The 19,477-nt window shown below is 44.4% G+C and overlaps 1 protein-coding gene across 1 annotated transcript in view; it reads left to right on the plus strand.

Annotated features, from left to right (window-relative positions):
• The window catches only part of adarb2 (adenosine deaminase RNA specific B2 (inactive)), a gene marked incomplete at both ends in the record, with an annotated part of 231,750 nt that overhangs the window by 142,781 nt on the left and 69,492 nt on the right, over positions 1-19,477 (plus strand). The window contains 2 exons of the mRNA XM_083778719.1: positions 884-970; positions 12,244-13,196. Coding sequence (XP_083634845.1) covers positions 884-970; positions 12,244-13,196 — 1,040 coding nt within the window. The remainder of the gene's footprint in view (positions 1-883; positions 971-12,243; positions 13,197-19,477) is intronic.

The raw sequence follows: 19,477 nt of genomic DNA on the forward strand, positions 1-19,477 counted from the left end.
ATAGCTTGAAACCAGATTTGTGATTGAATAATGTACTTTAGTTAGCTTGTTGTTTCTTTTTATGTCCATACACCACCCAAGCAAATGTTCACCCTTGGTGGGCATGTGCCATGTACTGTACCATGTACTGTACTGTACCATGTACTGTACTGTACAGAACGGAACAGAACAGAACATTGCCAGCCTGGTCATTGCTAGTCTTCTATGTTTGGAGTCATGCAAATACCAGATCAGCATTGTTGGTCTCTCTGAGAGAATGAAACAAAAATAACATGCATTTTTTATAAAAATCTGTACAATATTTATAAAAGTAGCAAGCAGAATGCAGCAAGCTCATTATATCACTTTTACTACTTTATATTTGGCCCAAATGTAAAAGATACACATGGGATATGGGATAAGTATGTTGCATTAAGCTACAGTACTCTTAGAAGTAACAAATAATAATATTCAAAATGTAACTTTAGAAAATGTAGCTATGCTTCTGCAACTGCCTGTTACTATACTCACCCATGCATATGTGCGTGCACTTGTGATGTCGTTTGTCGAATGTGTGTGTGTGCGCAAGGCTACATGTCTACAGTATGTGTATCTCCCATAATCTGTGTGTGTGTGTGTGTGTGTGTGTGTGTGTGTGTGTGCGTGTGAGCGTGTGTGTGTGTGTGTGCGTGCGTGCGTGTGTGTGTGTGTGTGTGTGTGAGCGTGTGTGTGTGCGCGCACATGCCCACCTGTTTCCACATGCATGCCGTGTGGAAGCGTTGTCTCTGTAGTCATGTTAGGTCAATGCTGATACAGCCGCAGTGATCAATAAACCCATCAAAACATCCCCGGCCCCGTCGCCCCGGTGTGTTGACTCTGTCTGTCTCTCGTCTCTCTCCTCCAGAGAAAGTCAGTATGCTGTCGGCATTGATCGCTCCCTTCAAGTACATGAGCACTGGGACGGGCAGCGCAGAGGACGAGGACTCCTTAAGTAAGCTGCCACCGCCTTTCTGTGTCTTTGTCAGCTCTCCTCCAGTCCTCACTAAATCAAACTATTGGCTCTGTTCCACTGCAAAGGGTAACCCAGAATCTTTCCGGAACCTTTGTTGTTTTTGTTTACGTTTACATTATAATAATAATAATAATAATATCTGGGACATATATAGCGCTTTTCATAGTACTCAATGACATTTTACATGTGTGGAGACCAGGGGAGGGAACATAAAAAGGACAACTTTATTAGGACTACCTCCGGCCGGGGAAACTCCCCCCTGTCACGTGAAAAGAAGCAGCTTGGACTCCTCATGCATAGAAGGAGGCATGAGGTCAGTCCGCTGCCCCCCAAGGTTGGCAGAGGAAGTGTAGCGCCCAAGATTACATTAGATAATTGACACTGGGTGAAAAAATGGGTTGCAAAATCATGGGATAAAAAATAGTGTGCCTGTGTTATTAACTCACAGTTAGTCTTGCTGCCATGACTGTCTCTATATCAAAAAGAGTCACATTTGGTTGCCTCCAACTTTTTTTGTCCATCAATTAATGTACTTTATCAATATGAAACTGTCTAGCTGAAAATCTACTTTTAGCACTGACGCGGTTGTTAGGCAACGCCTTCGTCACCCCCAGCACCAGGAGACGTACGCACGCATCCGATATAGGGTCTCATTAAAAGTAGGATCTTCTTTGGCTGTTATCTCTGAAACTGCGGCACTGTCCGTGGTGATCATCATCCATCCGACGTTCGGATCTACCTTGTGAGTTTATCGCATCGCGCACGACATATTAACGTTTCTGCCGTAACATAAACATCGTGAGCTAATGCTAACATAAAATGTTAGTTCTTGTGGTAGAAAAGAGTCATATTTCACCATCAGGTCTAATATGAAAGTGATAGCCCCATTATCCTCATGCAATTTAATTAATTACTCCCAGGTGCCAGTTTGTGAGAAAAACATTTCATTTCAGGGCATGGGTATACCGTACATACATAAATGCTATAAATGGTGCATTTATATAACGCCTTAATCCAAGGCGCTTTACATAACATAAGATTGTGCATTAAATTCACCCATTCACATTCACACCGATGGCGGAGTTAACCATGCAAGACACCAACCTGCACATTAGGAGCAATTAGTGGTTCAGCATCTTGCTCAAGGACACTTCGACACTAACTCTTACATAAGCACTGCATAGCACCTGATTTACTTTGCAAGGTCTGAATTAACCTATAGCCAACTACGCCACCTGGGGAGTTGCGCCCCAGTTGATATTTACTAGAATATAATACTGAACATCCGGAGCACTGAATGACTCCCCAACACAGATTCGTTATACAATGGATAAAGGGCAGGCAGAAACGTGGTTACAAAGGTACAAAAATGGTTTAATTAGCAATTCATTCATTACACATTTCAGCAATAATATTAAGAATGGATAAAAGGTAGGATTAAGACAACAATGAGGTTCAGATGTAATGCTTGTATTCCATTCCACACTTCATAGTGGAATATATTAAAATCATATCACTCCCCGGTAGTGATACTAGGGTGTCGGCTTATATGCCTGATGAGCCTTCCAATAACAGAAACACAACTAAATAATAATAATATAATAAATCAAGCAATACTGGCGACCCCCTGGTGGCCTATCCAGCCAGTGGCTGTGTGGTCGATTCCCGACCGGGCCGTTGTGGAAGGAGTGGGGAGGGACTGTGTGGAACAGGGAAGCTTGTGGATATTCCCCATAAATAATCCCCAGCAAAGCAGCAGGTGTGGTGCTGGCCCTAAAAGCACAAACGGCCATGTTAAACTAACACTTAAAACTACAATTCACAGAGGCAAGAACAGTGAGAACTCAATGGAATCTACCACGTTAATGAGGGACAATGCGCACCGACGTAGTGCCTCACGCAGCGGAAGCCGGTAGGGAAACCACTGGAATAACAACAACAGCCCATGTTTACATTCCCGTGGCGTCAAAGACAACAAATGAAATACTGCAGAGGAGGAGGATAAACCACGTACCTGGGTGGCGTGGTGAAGCTACACCGCACACCCAGCACAAGACTCCAACAGGAGTGAGTGCCTGCAGAGCGTAGCCCAAAGCTAAAGAGACAAGCGGTCATAGTCAAGTTCATGGTCAAAGTATCAAATGCCAGATATCGGTTAAACAATAAGATAAACATACCTGCACCAATATGCACAACCCCACGCTGTAGCCCGACGGGCCAGCAAGTTAGGCGTCAACTGTGTGGACACACCAGCTCAACCAGCAAGGTGTGGAAGCCACAAACCAGCAGCAGAGACAACCAGCTGACTAGCAAAGGAACCGCACTGCCTTTATAACGTTACCAATCAGCCCACTAATAAGTGGGCGGAGGATGGCTGTGACTCTGATCCATCCACCAACAAGGATGGGAGATGGCATTGCACGTCCATCCTGCCACACAAGCATACATAATCATTCATGAATCTTTGTTCCACATTGTGTATATCAGCTGTCAGATATATTATGTATATCAGCTGTCAGATATATTATTTTCCAACATAGAGCTACAGTAGCTGTCGTCATGACACCGGCATACAGTAGCAATGTACCACGTCCACACTATGAACTGTTCTATTCAAGTACTACATACATCATCATCGTCTTTTTTTCTGAATGTTCATCTATTATGACATCTTGGGCATGAATATGGAACATGCAAAGGGACACCGCTATAGGGATAATATGGTTAAACTGCTGTAATTTAATTGAAGAGCATGTATGTGTATGTGTGTCAGAATTCCGCAGACTTTGTTCTCACAGACGATGCATGGGAGTGTGAAATAAAGCAGGCAACGGGTGTGATTGCCTGCCAGTCTCTCATGGCTCAGAGGAGTGGAGAGGTTGGCATGCAATTTAGTGAGTTTCTTTAGGAATATCTTCCATAGTATAAAAAACCAATGTGTGTGTACTCACAAATAGTTTATGTAAGAGATCATCATCGTGCATGCTCTATACCAGGCAGGCTTCTAGGGCTCACATGTTATGCTTTAGCTATTGAAAAATAGCAGATCTACAAGCTCATAGCGCGCCACCGAGTGGCGCGCTACAAGCTTGTAGGTCTGCTATTTTTGAAAAATCGAAGAACGACTGACATAGAAACATAGCTTTTTCAGAAAACTGTCAGGATGTAGATCTCAGGTCAAAATGGGTTAAACAAAAAACCCAGAACAAATGTGGTACACAGCTCTGTAATGTACTACAGGGCCATTCCTATGTTACCAACTATGATCACTGAAGCACTCAACAAGGAAAGTTAAAAAGACAAACAAAAAACCCCACACATGATCAATAATCCTATATGAATTGACCTGAACAACCATGATGGACAAGTTGATTTGTTGTGATGCTCATTCATTTTTTTTTTTTTTTTACTTGACCATTGTCTTGCAAATGTTTGTATTAAGACTTTTGCATTAAATAATTTTACTTTTAGTTTAGTTTTTTATGTATTATGTTTGTTGTGGAGCTGCTACTTTGGTGGCAACTGATGGGGATCTGAATAAAGAATAAAGTGCTGCCATGCTCTCTCAGTACAACCTGAGTTATATTAGAGAGCGGATGAGGCACGGCAGCCCCGCCCAGTGGCGTATGCAGGAATTAATTATTACCTTGGCCTGAGCATATCTGCCTGGGCGCGCTAGCGCGCAGATTTTTTTTATTAATTCATTAAATTAATAGTTATTTTTGAATTAATTAATATGCATTTTTGCCTTCAATTTCCTAAAAATGTCAGGTGTCAGAACTGCATTTAAATGAACTATTTACTGGACAATACAACCAGCCAACCAATACAACTGCACAAAACACCAACCAATACAACTGGACAACACACCGACCAATACAACTGCACAACACACCAACCAATACAACTGGACAACACACCGACCAATACAACTGGACAACACACCGACCAATACAACTGGACAACACACCAACCAATACAACTGGACAACACACCAACCAATACAACTGGACAACACACTGACCAATACAACTGGACAACACACTGACCAATACAACTGGACAACACACCGACCAATACAACTGGACAACACACTGACCAATACAACTGGACAACACACCGACCAATACAACTGGACAACACACCGACCAATACAACTGGACAACACACCGACCAATACAACTGGACAACACACCGACCAATACAACTGGACAACACACCGACCAATACAACTGGACAACACACCAACCAATACAACTGGACAACACACCGACCAATACAACTGGACAACACACCGACCAATACAACTGGACAACACACCAACCAATACAACTGGACAACACACCGACCAATACAACTGGACAACACACCAACCAATACAACTGGACAACACACCAACCAATACAACTGGACAACACACCAACCAATACAACTGGACAACACACCGACCAATACAACTGGACAACACACCAACCAATACAACTGGACAACACACCGACCAATACAACTGGACAACACACCGACCAATACAACTGGACAACACACCGACCAATACAACTGGACAACACACCGACCAATACAACTGGACAACACACCGACCAATACAACTGGACAACACACCAACCAATACAACTGGACAACACACCAACCAATACAACTGCACAACACACCGACCAATACAACTGGACAACACACCAACCAATACAACTGGACAACACACCAACCAATACAACTGGACAACACACTGACCAATACAACTGGACAACACACCGACCAATACAACTGGACAACACACCCACCAATACAACTGGACAACACACCGACCAATACAACTGGACAACACACCGACCAATACAACTGGACAACACACCGACCAATACAACTGGACAACACACCGACCAATACAACTGGACAACACACCGACCAATACAACTGGACAACACACCGACCAATACAACTGGACAACACACCGACCAATACAACTGCACAACACACCGACCAATACAACTGGACAACACACCGACCAATACAACTGGACAACACACCGACCAATACAACTGGACAACACACCGACCAATACAACTGGACAACACACCGACCAATACAACTGGACAACACACCAACCAATACAACTGGACAACACACCGACCAATACAACTGGACAACACACCGACCAATACAACTGGACAACACACCAACCAATACAACTGGACAACACACCGACCAATACAACTGGACAACACACCAACCAATACAACTGGACAACACACCAACCAATACAACTGGACAACACACCAACCAATACAACTGGACAACACACCGACCAATACAACTGGACAACACACCGACCAATACAACTGGACAACACACCGACCAATACAACTGGACAACACACCGACCAATACAACTGGACAACACACCGACCAATACAACTGGACAACACACCGACCAATACAACTGGACAACACACCGACCAATACAACTGGACAACACACCAACCAATACAACTGGACAACACACCAACCAATACAACTGGACAACACACCAACCAATACAACTGCACAACACACCGACCAATACAACTGGACAACACACCAACCAATACAACTGGACAACACACCAACCAATACAACTGGACAACACACTGACCAATACAACTGGACAACACACCGACCAATACAACTGGACAACACACCCACCAATACAACTGGACAACACACCGACCAATACAACTGGACAACACACCGACCAATACAACTGGACAACACACTGACCAATACAACTGGACAACACACCGACCAATACAACTGGACAACACACCGACCAATACAACTGGACAACACACCGACCAATACAACTGGACAACACACCGACCAATACAACTGCACAACACACCGACCAATACAACTGGACAACACACCGACCAATACAACTGGACAACACACCGACCAATACAACTGGACAACACACCGACCAATACAACTGGACAACACACTGACCAATACAACTGGACAACACACCGACCAATACAACTGGACAACACACCGACCAATACAACTGGACAACACACCGACCAATACAACTGGACAACACACCGACCAATACAACTGGACAACACACCGACCAATACAACTGGACAACACACCGACCAATACAACTGGACAACACACCGACCAATACAACTGGACAACACACCGACCAATACAACTGGACAACACACCGACCAATACAACTGGACAACACACCGACCAATACAACTGGACAACACACCAACCAATACAACTGGACAACACACCGACCAATACAACTGGACAACACACCGACCAATACAACTGGACAACACACCGACCAATACAACTGGACAACACACCGACCAATACAACTGGACAACACACCGACCAATACAACTGGACAACACACCGACCAATACAACTGGACAACACACCGACCAATACAACTGGACAACACACCGACCAATACAACTGGACAACACACCAACCAATACAACTGGACAACACACCAACCAATACAACTGCACAACACACCGACCAATACAACTGGACAACACACCAACCAATACAACTGGACAACACACCGACCAATACAACTGGACAACACACCGACCAATACAACTGGACAACACACCGACCAATACAACTGCACAACACACCGACCAATACAACTGGACAACACACCGACCAATACAACTGCACAACACACCGACCAATACAACTGCACAACACACCGACCAATACAACTGGACAACACACCGACCAATACAACTGGACAACACACCGACCAATACAACTGGACAACACACCGACCAATACAACTGGACAACACACCGACCAATACAACTGGACAACACACTGACCAATACAACTGGACAACACACCAACCAATACAACTGGACAACACACCGACCAATACAACTGGACAACACACCAACCAATACAACTGCACAACACACCGACCAATACAACTGGACAACTGCACAACACACCGACCAATACAACTGCACAACACACCAACCAATACAACTGGACAACTGCACAACACACCGACCAATACAACTGCACAACACACCGACCAATACAACTGCACAACACACCAACCAATACAACTGGACAACTGCACAACACACCAACCAATACAACTGCACAACACACCAACCAATACAACTGGACAACACACCGACCAATACAACTGGACAACACACCGACCAATACAACTGGACAACACACTGACCAATACAACTGGACAACACACTGACCAATACAACTGGACAACACACCGACCAATACAACTGGACAACACACCGACCAATACAACTGGACAACACACCGACCAATACAACTGGACAACACACCGACCAATACAACTGGACAACACACCGACCAATACAACTGGACAACACACCGACCAATACAACTGGACAACACACTGACCAATACAACTGGACAACACACCGACCAATACAACTGGACAACACACCGACCAATACAACTGGACAACACACCAACCAACCAACCAACCAAAGAAGAATACATACAACTGGACAATACACCAACCAACCAACCAACCAACCAAGAGGCTTTGATTTGATTGTGAAGAAATTAATTACAACCAATGTGGAACCAATGTGTTGCACTGTGTGGTATAAAGACTAGTTATTTCAGCTGCTGTTACCTTATCTGTGTTGGAATCTTGTTTTGGTTCCATACGATGATCAACACACAAGGCAGCCTCCTTTTTAGCCCCATATGTGCCCTCTCCCTACGCTCATTCTGTAGCTCGGAGCTACAGAATGAGCGTAGGGAGAGGGCACATATGGGGCTACCTTCTTTTGAGCAGCAGCACGTTGTTGAGTTTTGCACTGGCTTTACTCACAGATAAATACTTTCCCAGTCCTTGTTGTTGTAACTGCATTCCCTTTTCTTTGCCGTGGTCTTATAGTTTCTCCTCCATGTTTCTCCACAATTGGTAAACTAGCGTGCCCGGCTGTTTGATTGACAGCCAAATGAGCCAATCCTATCTGCCGACACACACACACACACACACACAGCCTGCCTCGCGAGCTACAGAATGAGCGTAGGGAGAGGGCACATATGGGGCTACCTTCTTTTGAGCAGCAGCACGTTGTTGAGTTTTGCACTGGCTTTACTCACAGATAAATACTTTCCCAGTCCTTGTTGTTGTAACTGCATTCCCTTTTCTTTGCCGTGGTCTTATAGTTTCTCCTCCATGTTTCTCCACAATTGGTAAACTAGCGTGCCCGGCTGTTTGATTGACAGCCAAATGAGCCAATCCTATCTGCCGACACACACACACACACACACACACAGCCTGCCTCGCGATCGAGTGCGCTCCGGTGCGGTATTTCCGAACGTGCCCACAGTGTCTTGACAGTCTCCGTTCCGCTGCTCACACAGCCAGTTGATAAAACACAATACATATACACCCACTATTTTTTGGCTGGGCCGAGTTCAGAAATACCTGGGCCCTGAAGGATCCGGAAGACTGGATATGGGTACTGGGTAGTACCCCTCGAGCATTGATATGATTGGTTCACTCCTATGATAGTACCCCCGTGCTGTTCTTGTGCTACTGTACTTCTACGTTACGTCCTACGTCACAAATTCATTCATGAATTTCACCTGGGCCCAGTGGCGCGCTCTCTTGCTCATGCATGTACAGTCTGCCTGCCTGCCTGCAGTTCCAGTTTTGACCACTGCCGTCAGGGGCTTCAACATGGAGAAAAACTAAACTTCAAGTTCATTTTGACATACTTAAGGAACAACAGAAAACATACAATACAATCCTCAGAGAGGCTAGGCAAGCACATTTTTCAGAACTCATCCTAAAAAATCAAAGCAACCCTAGAATACTTTTTTCCACCATTGATAGTTTAACAAACCCCCCCTTCCAATATCCCAGTGATTTCCTTACAACTAAAAAATGCAACGAATTTTCAGCCTACTTCAGAGACAAGGTCATTACAATCAGGTCAAACATAAATCAGAGACCAGCAAACACTGCTGACCTTAACCTTACACACAGTGATCACACCTTAGTCCATTTTACCCCAGTGGATCTCGAAATGATCACCAAAGTGGTGACAGGATTAAAATCCTCCACCTGCTCCATTGACCCTATCCCCACCGCATTTTTCAAAACGGTTTTCAACTCACTATCCGAGGAGCTACTAGTCCTGGTCAACCAATCCCTGCTCATAGGCACATTCCCCAAATCACTCAAAACTGCCATTGTAAAACCAATCCTCAAAAAGAATAACCTGGATAGCCTACTCCTCAGTAATTATCGGCCCATATCAAATCTTCCATTCTTAAGTAAGATTTTAGAAAAACTGGTCTTTAATCAACTACACGAGTTTTTAAACAATAATAATATTCTTGAATTATTCCAGTCTGGATTCAGACCAAATCATAGCACAGAGACGGCCCTAGTCAAGGTCATAAATGACCTTAGAGTGAACGCTGACACTAAGCACCTGTCCGTCCTTGTCCTCCTGGACCTCAGTGCAGCGTTCGATACAATCGACCACAATACTCTCCTGAACAGACTTGAGCACCACGTTGGTCTCTCTGGCACTGTCCTCAAGTGGTTTAGATCCTATTTGACAGGTCGAGAGTCCTTTGTAGCCCTGGGTGACCATACCTCTGAAAAGACGGAGATGACATGTGGGGTTCCCCAAGGCTCTATTCTAGGTCCTATGCTTTTTAATTTGTACATGTTGCCACTTGGCAATGTCATCAGGAGACACAAAATTGATTTCCATAGCTATGCGGACGACACACAGCTTTATATATCTGTATCCCCTAAGGACCTCAGCCCCATTGACACCCTAACAAACTGCATCTCGGACATCAATGTCTGGATGTCAGAAAACTTTCTCCAGCTAAATAAAGATAAAACGGAAATATTAGTTATTGGAGATGGCCCCCACAGGGAACAAATATCTCACAAACTAAAATCCTGCTCATTAAGCACCAAGGATCAGGTAAAAAACCTTGGTGTCATACTCGACTCAAATCTGAATTTCAAGGCCCACATCAGCAACATCACCAAAATATCATTTTATCACCTGAGGAATATTGTCAGAGTCCGTGGGTTTCTCTCACAAGCTGACACAGAAAGACTGATGCACGCATTCATCACTAGCAGGCTAGACTACTGCAATGCTCTCCTATCTGGTGTCCCCAAAAAAGAAGTTGCCCGGCTGCAACTAGTCCAGAATGCAGCAGCACGCGTACTGACCAAGACCAGACGGAGAGCACACATCACACCCATTTTAAAATCCCTTCACTGGTTGCCTGTTTTATCTAGAATTGATTTTAAGGTCCTTCTGCTGGTTTTTAAATCTATCCATGGTAATGCACCCACATATTTGTCCGAAATGCTCCCTGGGTACGTGCCTGGAAGAGCTCTTAGATCCTCGGGAACTGCTCTCTTAGAGGTTCCTAGGACTAGACCTAAGACTAAAAGGCATGGAGAAGCAGCTTTTAGCCATTATGGTCCTGTAATGTGGAACAGCCTGCCAGTTAACCTGCGGCTCTCTGAATCCACAGACATTTTTAAAAGAAACCTTAAGACATACCTTTTTAACATTGCGTTTAATTAGCTCATATCATTATCCTTGTTTATGTTTATCTTTAATGTTTTTAAAATGTTTTCTCTATTTTTAATTTTTTTCTCTAATGTTTTTATATTTGTAAACTGTGAAGCACATTGAGTTGCACTTGCTGTATGAACTGTGCTATACAAATAAAGTTTTGATTGATTGATTGATTGAACATTGCCCAGCCGTTCTGGGGGCTTGGGCAAAAGGGATTGATACTTTTCACATGGGTCTACAGTTTCCCCAACCGTGGCACACCCATGGGACAAATTTAGTTAGTGGATTAACAGAATGTGGCACATAATGCACTCATTATAATTAAAACACTTATCTGAGAAAGCTAGCAACCGTGGAACAAAATAATGGTGGAATTGGCTCAGTGTGCTGATTGTAGATTTGTTCCATGCGATTTCATTGTGTATGGACGTATGGAGTGCTTCAGCGTACTGTAGGGGATTTTCCCCAGCTTGTTCTGTTCTGCACAGCATGAATTTCAGCTTTAGCTCTCGTACGAAAATGACAGAATATTTTTTTGCTTCTTTTGTTCTCAGTAGAGGATTATTTCTCTGAATCACGCTGTTCCTGTTTTTTCTTCTCATTCTTCTTCTTCTAGGCACCAGCAGTGCGGAGGTCAAGGAAAACTGTAACGTCGGCAACTTAGAGGACCGCCCCATTGGGTCCAGTGAGCGCCAGTCGCTTTTTCGCTCTGACTCGTCAAAAGGCGGAACCTCTGGTCTGAAGAGGAAGCGGCCACTGGAGGAAGAAAACAATGGACACCTATGCCAGCTGCGCCTCATCTACAAGAAGCTGTCGTGGTCGGACGCACCGAAGAATGCCCTGGTGCAGCTGAACGAGCTACGACCGGGTCTCCAGTACTGCATGGTGTCCCAGACGGGCCCCGTCCATGCCCCGGTTTTCTCCATTGCCGTGGAGGTTAATGGGCTGACCTTCGAAGGCACCGGCCCCACCAAAAAGAAAGCCAAGATGCGGGCTGCCGAGCTGGCCCTCAAGTCCTTCGTCCAGTTCCCCAACGCGCCTCAGGCCCACCTGGCCATGGGGAACCTGTCCAACCCCTCTGCCGACTTCACCTCGGACCAGGCCGACTTCCCCGACACGCTCTTCAAAGAGTTTGAGTCGTCGTCGTGCGCCGACAGTTTCTCTCTCTGTGACTCGGCGGCGGAGAGCGAGCTGCTCTCCAGCGAGCTGCTGAGACACGGCCGGTTGCTCCGTCACACCTTGGACTTGATGGTGCAGGCCCAGCAGCGGCTGGGTGGGATCGTTCCAGAGCCCGAGTCCCCGAAGAGCCCCGTGGCGGTGCTCAACGAGCTCCGGCCGGGCCTGCGCTACGCGTGCCTGTCTGAGCGAGCCGAGGGCCGGAGGCTGCGCAGCTTCGTGATGGCGGTCCGCGTGGACGGCAGGATATTCGAGGGCTGCGGACGCAGCAAGAAGCTGGCCAAGATCCAGGCGGCCCAGTGTGCTCTTCAGGCCCTCTTCAACATCCGGCCAGCCCCCGAGGGAAGGACAGGCCTCAAAGCCAGCAGGAAGACTTGTCCTCATTTACCCCAGGTGAGAACTGACACATTCCCAATGCCTTGTGTTCAGCTTAGTATCTGTGGCAGACACTCAAACTTCCTACAGGGGCCTGTAATACCAAAGCAGCAGGGGCCCAGCGGAAAGCCAAACACCTTCCAACGAGTAATTAAGGAGGAGGGGAGAAAGGGGGTCGCATGGTGGATGAGAAGAGGTATGGTGGCAGGGCTGATACGGATATATTTAAGTAGGATTACTTTAGATCAGAAAGAGGAGGCATACAGGTCGATTTTGAAGGTGCAGTTTACCAGGTCGTGATACATAAATTGGCCTCGCTCTGCGCACATTCGTATTATGAAAGGCATATCGGCCCGTGTTGAACGCACTCGGCCCGTGTTGAACGCACACACATTTGGCATACCGCGTCCCTGAATATTTTAGCATTGTGGGAGTGTCCATATGTTAATTATTCTCGCTTTGCGCAATTTGCTATTAAGCCCCTTGACCTAAAGACACTCAGCGCATAACGATTAGACGTGGGTCTGACCACCTCATAAACGCAAAAAGCACTGTTTGATTTGACACTTGAGCGGCTCTGGAAGGCTGGTAGAGTGTTGCCATGTCTGTTTATTATAAGCGGCTTATTTTTCTGTAAAGTTGCTTTGTGTGGTTGCTTTTCTTGTTTCTAAAGTGGTTATTTGGGCTTTTCTCCTAATGTTGTTTAAACCAGTGATCGTCACACAGCACATTCCCATGTCAAGGATCCCCAGATGAATGCATTTGCCCAACTAAGGACAGCTAATCCAAAAATTAAATAAAAAGATTACTTTTGAAAATAGCAGATCTATACCAGCTCACAATGCATCACATTCATTCATTAAAACTATGAACTCTGACTGCAGGGGGATATATAATGATCATTATAACAATGTGCAAGAACATATTTAAAAAGAAGGAAGAACTTTATATTTGTGGACAATCAAAATATGTTTTTTTATTTTAATGTGGTGTCATTCAAATTAATCTGGATATGGCAGACTCACTATTTAGAAAATAAAAACATGGCACTTCATTTAAAATAGGTTACAGACCCCTGTTATATGCGCTTATTTTTATAGACCTATTTACTTGTTTCTATGAGACATGGCAGTCTTGCGTCTTTTTAAAAAAAATGTTGAGATTAGAAACGGCCATAATTCTTTCATTTCTCAACCTTAAAAATAAATAAAAACATCTCCATAATCCGTGGGAAATGTGCTTTCATATGCTGTATCACACCCGATTCAAGTCTTCTTCAATAAAATGCTACGAGCGAACTCAGCGAAGACCATACCATGGGGCCACAGCATTACGCAGCACGCATTCAACTCATTCCTTCGTCGTGACTTGACACTTGAATGAAATAAAATATAATAAACGTTATTTTACTGGTGTTTTTCAATAGAAACAAATAAAGAGCGTGTGTAGGCTACTGTGTGCAAGTGCAACAGTGCATATACATGCATGCACTAGGCTATATTTCTTCCGTGTCGGGATGGTGATTGAGCTCTTCAAGTTCACAGCCCGTTTGGTCTTTCATAAAAAAAACGTTGATATTAGCCTATAAACACTCATGGTTCTCTCATTTCTCAACCGTTTTATTAAATGTAAAAATCTCCATATTCCTTATGAATCTTGCTTTCATTCGCTGTATGGTACATGGTTCTATCGTTATCGAATTAATTAATTACGCATGGATTGGCAATTTGCCAATATGCTGCTATCTACTCGCAATTCCATTCCGATCTGAAAGGTGGGTCTGTTCTTTTGAGGCATAAAGGTGACAGCATGCAGTGCAATAGGAATAATTAACCCAAATGTGACAAAGGCATGTCATGTCTTCTATGGTGCCAGCCTGAAGAAATGTCATACCACGACCCCCAAAGTGCGCATTCCCTATGTGACATCAGCTGACTGGTAAAGAGAATAGTACGGACATGTTGATTGGGTACGTCTCAAACACGCCTTAAACACACCCATGACTAATTCAAGGCCGTTTTGCGCACTCCGCGGGGTGTCAAAAGCGCTTCTTAACATGCCCAAAATTGCAATATGACATACTACACGCCCCCAGATCATAATACTGTAATTAGATTAGTAATATAGAAGTAAGTAACATAGAAGTCCTAAATCGACCCCATAGAGTGAAAATACATATTGCAAATATGAGCATGAGCACTGTGTTTGTTTGTGTGTGTGTGTGTGTGTGTGTGTGTGTGTGTGTGTGTGTGTGTGTGTGTGTGTGTGTGTGTGTGTGTGTGTGTGTGTGTGTGTGTGTGTGTGTGTGTGTGTGTGTGTGTGTGTGTGTGTGTGTGCGTATTCCGTTCTTTTATCTGTTCACATAAATGATGCTAATTGCTGTCCGTGTGCCTCTGACACAAAACAAGTCCCAGTTGTTCCCACCACGGCTCTGTTCTCGCTCTCGCTCTCCGTTTCTACAGCTATAAATGGCAAAAGTTCTCTCTTTTTTTCCTCATGTGTATAATAGCATCTCATGTCTGCAAAGATTAATTCAATCTGTTGCCCCTAAGGAAACAGAAACACAAATAGGTAAATAGTAATCAGAGCAGAAAAACTAGTTTTGGGAGAGCATATGGTGGAACAGGAGAAGCCTAAAGTCACATCGGCTGGATTGGCTTGTGCTCCGCGACAGTCGTTCAAAAACCTCATTTCAGTTTGCAGAATTTTCATCTAAAAACGGGCTGCCTTGCGTGGCGCAAATTCATTAAATTGCTTACCATTTTTTTGTGTATTATTTGACAAATGTGAGTGCAACTTTCTCTAACGGGAACTCCGGCCATTGTAGCATCTCTGAGCTCCATACCTGGAGCATGTTTAATCCATGTGAAAGAAATGAAAGCCATGCTTCTATTCCACGCGGCATTCTCTTTCCCCCGAAGGCTTAATGTCACCACAATGTGATGTTTCTCCGCTTTGGCTCTGCGTCGTATTAGCATTCTTTTCCCACCTCGAAGAATTAAACTGGCGCGAGAGTGTCCTCCCCCCCAAACGCACAACATCAAAACCAACAAACCTGCACATGTTTGCCTTGGGAGAAACTTTATTTTCCTTTCTCTGGCTGCCACGGTGTCTAAAGGGATTTTAAGAGGATTTGCCTCGGCCGTTTAGTTCCAGAAAGCTCTCGCTTGTGGAATTTCTTGAAAGTCAGCCGTGCCATCTACTAGAGTCAAGGGGCTTTTTTTCTTTTTTTTTTTCTTCTTTTTTTTTTTTTTGCAGGACAACACAGTACACAGTAAAATCATCAGTATCCATGTGTAAGTGAACACTCCGGACTGTGTGTGTGTGTGTGTGTGTGTGTGTGTGTGTGTGTGTGTGTGTGTACGTGTGCGTGTGCGCAGGGCTCGACAGTGCGACTAGGTAGTCGCATATGCTACTAAAAATAGCACTGTGCGAGTTGTAGAATTCAATTTGTAGCACTGGTGCGTACAGAATCTGACCGTTCAATCGTGATAAATACAATTAAGGCTCTGATCCCGCAATACACATTCTATTAGTTTCAGTTCTATACCTACATTTATATTTGTAGTATGGCGGTGTCGTTCGCCAAAAAGAGCAGATCTACAAGCTAACAACGTGTCGAGGCTCGATGCATTTTAGCTTGAAGATCTGTTCCCCTTGCTTCCACCGCACCGCCCTCGGCCCTCCCCCTTTTAGCACTCTGTGCTCATGTGCTGTGTCTGTTCCCTCGTAGGCAACACAGAGCGTCAGAGTGAACGCAGCATGATAGCGTCCCCGACACGTTGAATACTAAACTTATTTGTAAAGTTCGAACGCCAACTTTTAACCAAACGCGGGAGAAACACTGTGCACGGCTGCACGTGCACGCACAAATAAAGAGTGCACGTGCACACGCACATGACGGATTATTATACACTGACACGGAGCAAGACAGGAACGCCCAAAAACGTCACATCCGTTTTTTTACCCTGGGCAGAATTTTCTATGGCTGCCAATGCAACTTTTTCCAATCCTTAATCACATACGGACAAACATCTATGCCGATAATATCTAACTTGCGGAGGTAACGTGCCTTGTCCACGGGCAACAGATCTTTCAACGTATGGCATTGCAAATACGTTTGATAATCACTACTCAACAATATTGTTTTGGAAATGCCGCAAATTGCATTGCAGTGAACGAGAGCAAATCACAACTTCCCCTGGGGGTGGTGACTCCGCCCTGAATACGCGTTGTCGTGTCAGTGTATCGATCAAAACAATCCTTAGCGTCGCTTACAAAAGCATGTGTTGCACAGCATGAATGATATTAGTAATCACCGACCTGGCTGGATAAATATCAGTGGTCCATCCATTGTGTGACCTGCTTAACGAGCAACGGTAGGCAGCCAAGTAAATTACCAGCTTAGTAAATTAATAGTCTACTGTAGCTGTGTGTCAGATGTTCTGTCTGAAGCAGTCAAAGCCAAGGAGAATGTTACAATTGAATTCACAATCGAGCATCTTGCCCTGCATCGAATATCACATGATAGAACAGCATGATAAAACGGATAGGCTGTCTATCCATCCATGCATCCATGAGCAACATAATATTTTGCCACATTGCCCGTCCCTACCTCATATCACTTTATTAAAGAAAAATCACACCTGGGTGAAGTGAGGGACACTCTTATCATCATACATCATCATGAATCTTCTCGTACATCAGAATACCTAGCTGTGATTGGTTTAATAGCTGATTTGCTCGTTTGCATATGATGTACATATGACATTTTCCTTTCAATGTCAATGGCATTTAATGTTTTGATGTTTAATTTACGTCATATTTAGTGGAATTTTGACCAAATTTCTCCGTTCATTGCCAATGGCAAATATTGAGACGTGTGGGGACAAGATTTAGTGGACATTTGACCTGAATTCCCCTTTCATTGTCAATGGCAAATCGTGAGATGTGTGGAGACTAAAGCTATGTATACTGGTATACATAGGAGGGGCTAGCGCCCCTCAAAAACACATAAAATAATTTGTGTGCTACTAGATGCTACTTAGTCGCACACGTGCTACTTGGAAAAATGCTAAGCGTCAAGCCCTGCGTGTGCGTGTGCGTGCGCCGCTGTGTGAGAGAGAGTTCATGTATCCTCCAGCTATACTGTACATGTATACTTACATGTGTCTGAGTGTGGATGCCAGGGCAGCAGTTGACTTGCCCGGGGATGTGAGACGTGGGTACTACTGGGGTGGTTGCCAGCCTCAGCCTTGGGGCCTTGTGCCATCACTGTATGTGGTACGGTGCCAGGGATCTGCGGTGCCAGCTAGGTCACTTCTCTTACCCTGGGATTTCCTCAGGCTCTACTTGTCCCTGACCAAAGCTATGCTGATCCCCCTACCAAATACGTGTGTGTGTGTGTGTCGTAAGAAGGCTCTTCTGATAATAAAGTTCTACAGAGATTATGTCTGTAGATTATGTTCTGTGGGATAACTCAGAAGTTACCTCAGTCGTGGATTAAATTAAGCATATGAATATTCGGGGGGAAACAAACTGTATAGAAAGGGAAAAGAAGGGAATCAAGAATAGAGCCCTGGGGGACCCCGGTATGTATATAGGGTTTAAGTAGCAATCTAAGGCATTTGCTGTTAACTCGTTTCTTTTCAACTCCAACCCAGACAATCTCCACAAATCAACAGTGTTTTTGATCCCCACAGGCAGTTAATATCAGTTTAAAAAAAACATGAAGGCTTAGAAATTCACGGTTGAGATATATATTAATGGAGGCAATTTATGTTGTAGAACAAGATGTGAATCTGGCTTGGACCTACTGTATGATAATCACACACCTTGTTTTCTGCATAATAATAAAAGCCTAAGAACACTGGAAATCTGCCACGGAGTCGGGAACCGATTGCGAACTCACTCACGAGTTTTAGGACTACAAGCTATATGTGCTGGCGTCCCCCTGGGCTCTGTACTTGGACCCACTTGGCTGTTTACGATTTTTATGCATGTTTATTTTAATGAACCGATTTGTGTTCCAGCTTAATGGATCAATGGAACTAACATGTTATATGGAACTAATATATTGTACTATTTTGCTGTATTTTGAAAATTCATGTTCAAGGCTCATGTTAAAGACGAAAGAAGGAAAAAACTAACACATTTGGAATGGCTGTCCTAGATGGTCACTACGGTAGCAGTATGCCCAGTCCAAGCAACCAGCCAGTATGCATATGCAGGCAGTCTAGCCAGCAGACATTCCCTACAGAGACCGTGGGTCAGTCCAGTCATTCCCTGCTCCCGTCAAA

This window comes from Protomyctophum parallelum (genome assembly GCF_964188405.1).
Source record: "Protomyctophum parallelum genome assembly, chromosome: 12".
In the NCBI taxonomy this organism is placed as follows: domain Eukaryota; kingdom Metazoa; phylum Chordata; class Actinopteri; order Myctophiformes; family Myctophidae; genus Protomyctophum; species Protomyctophum parallelum.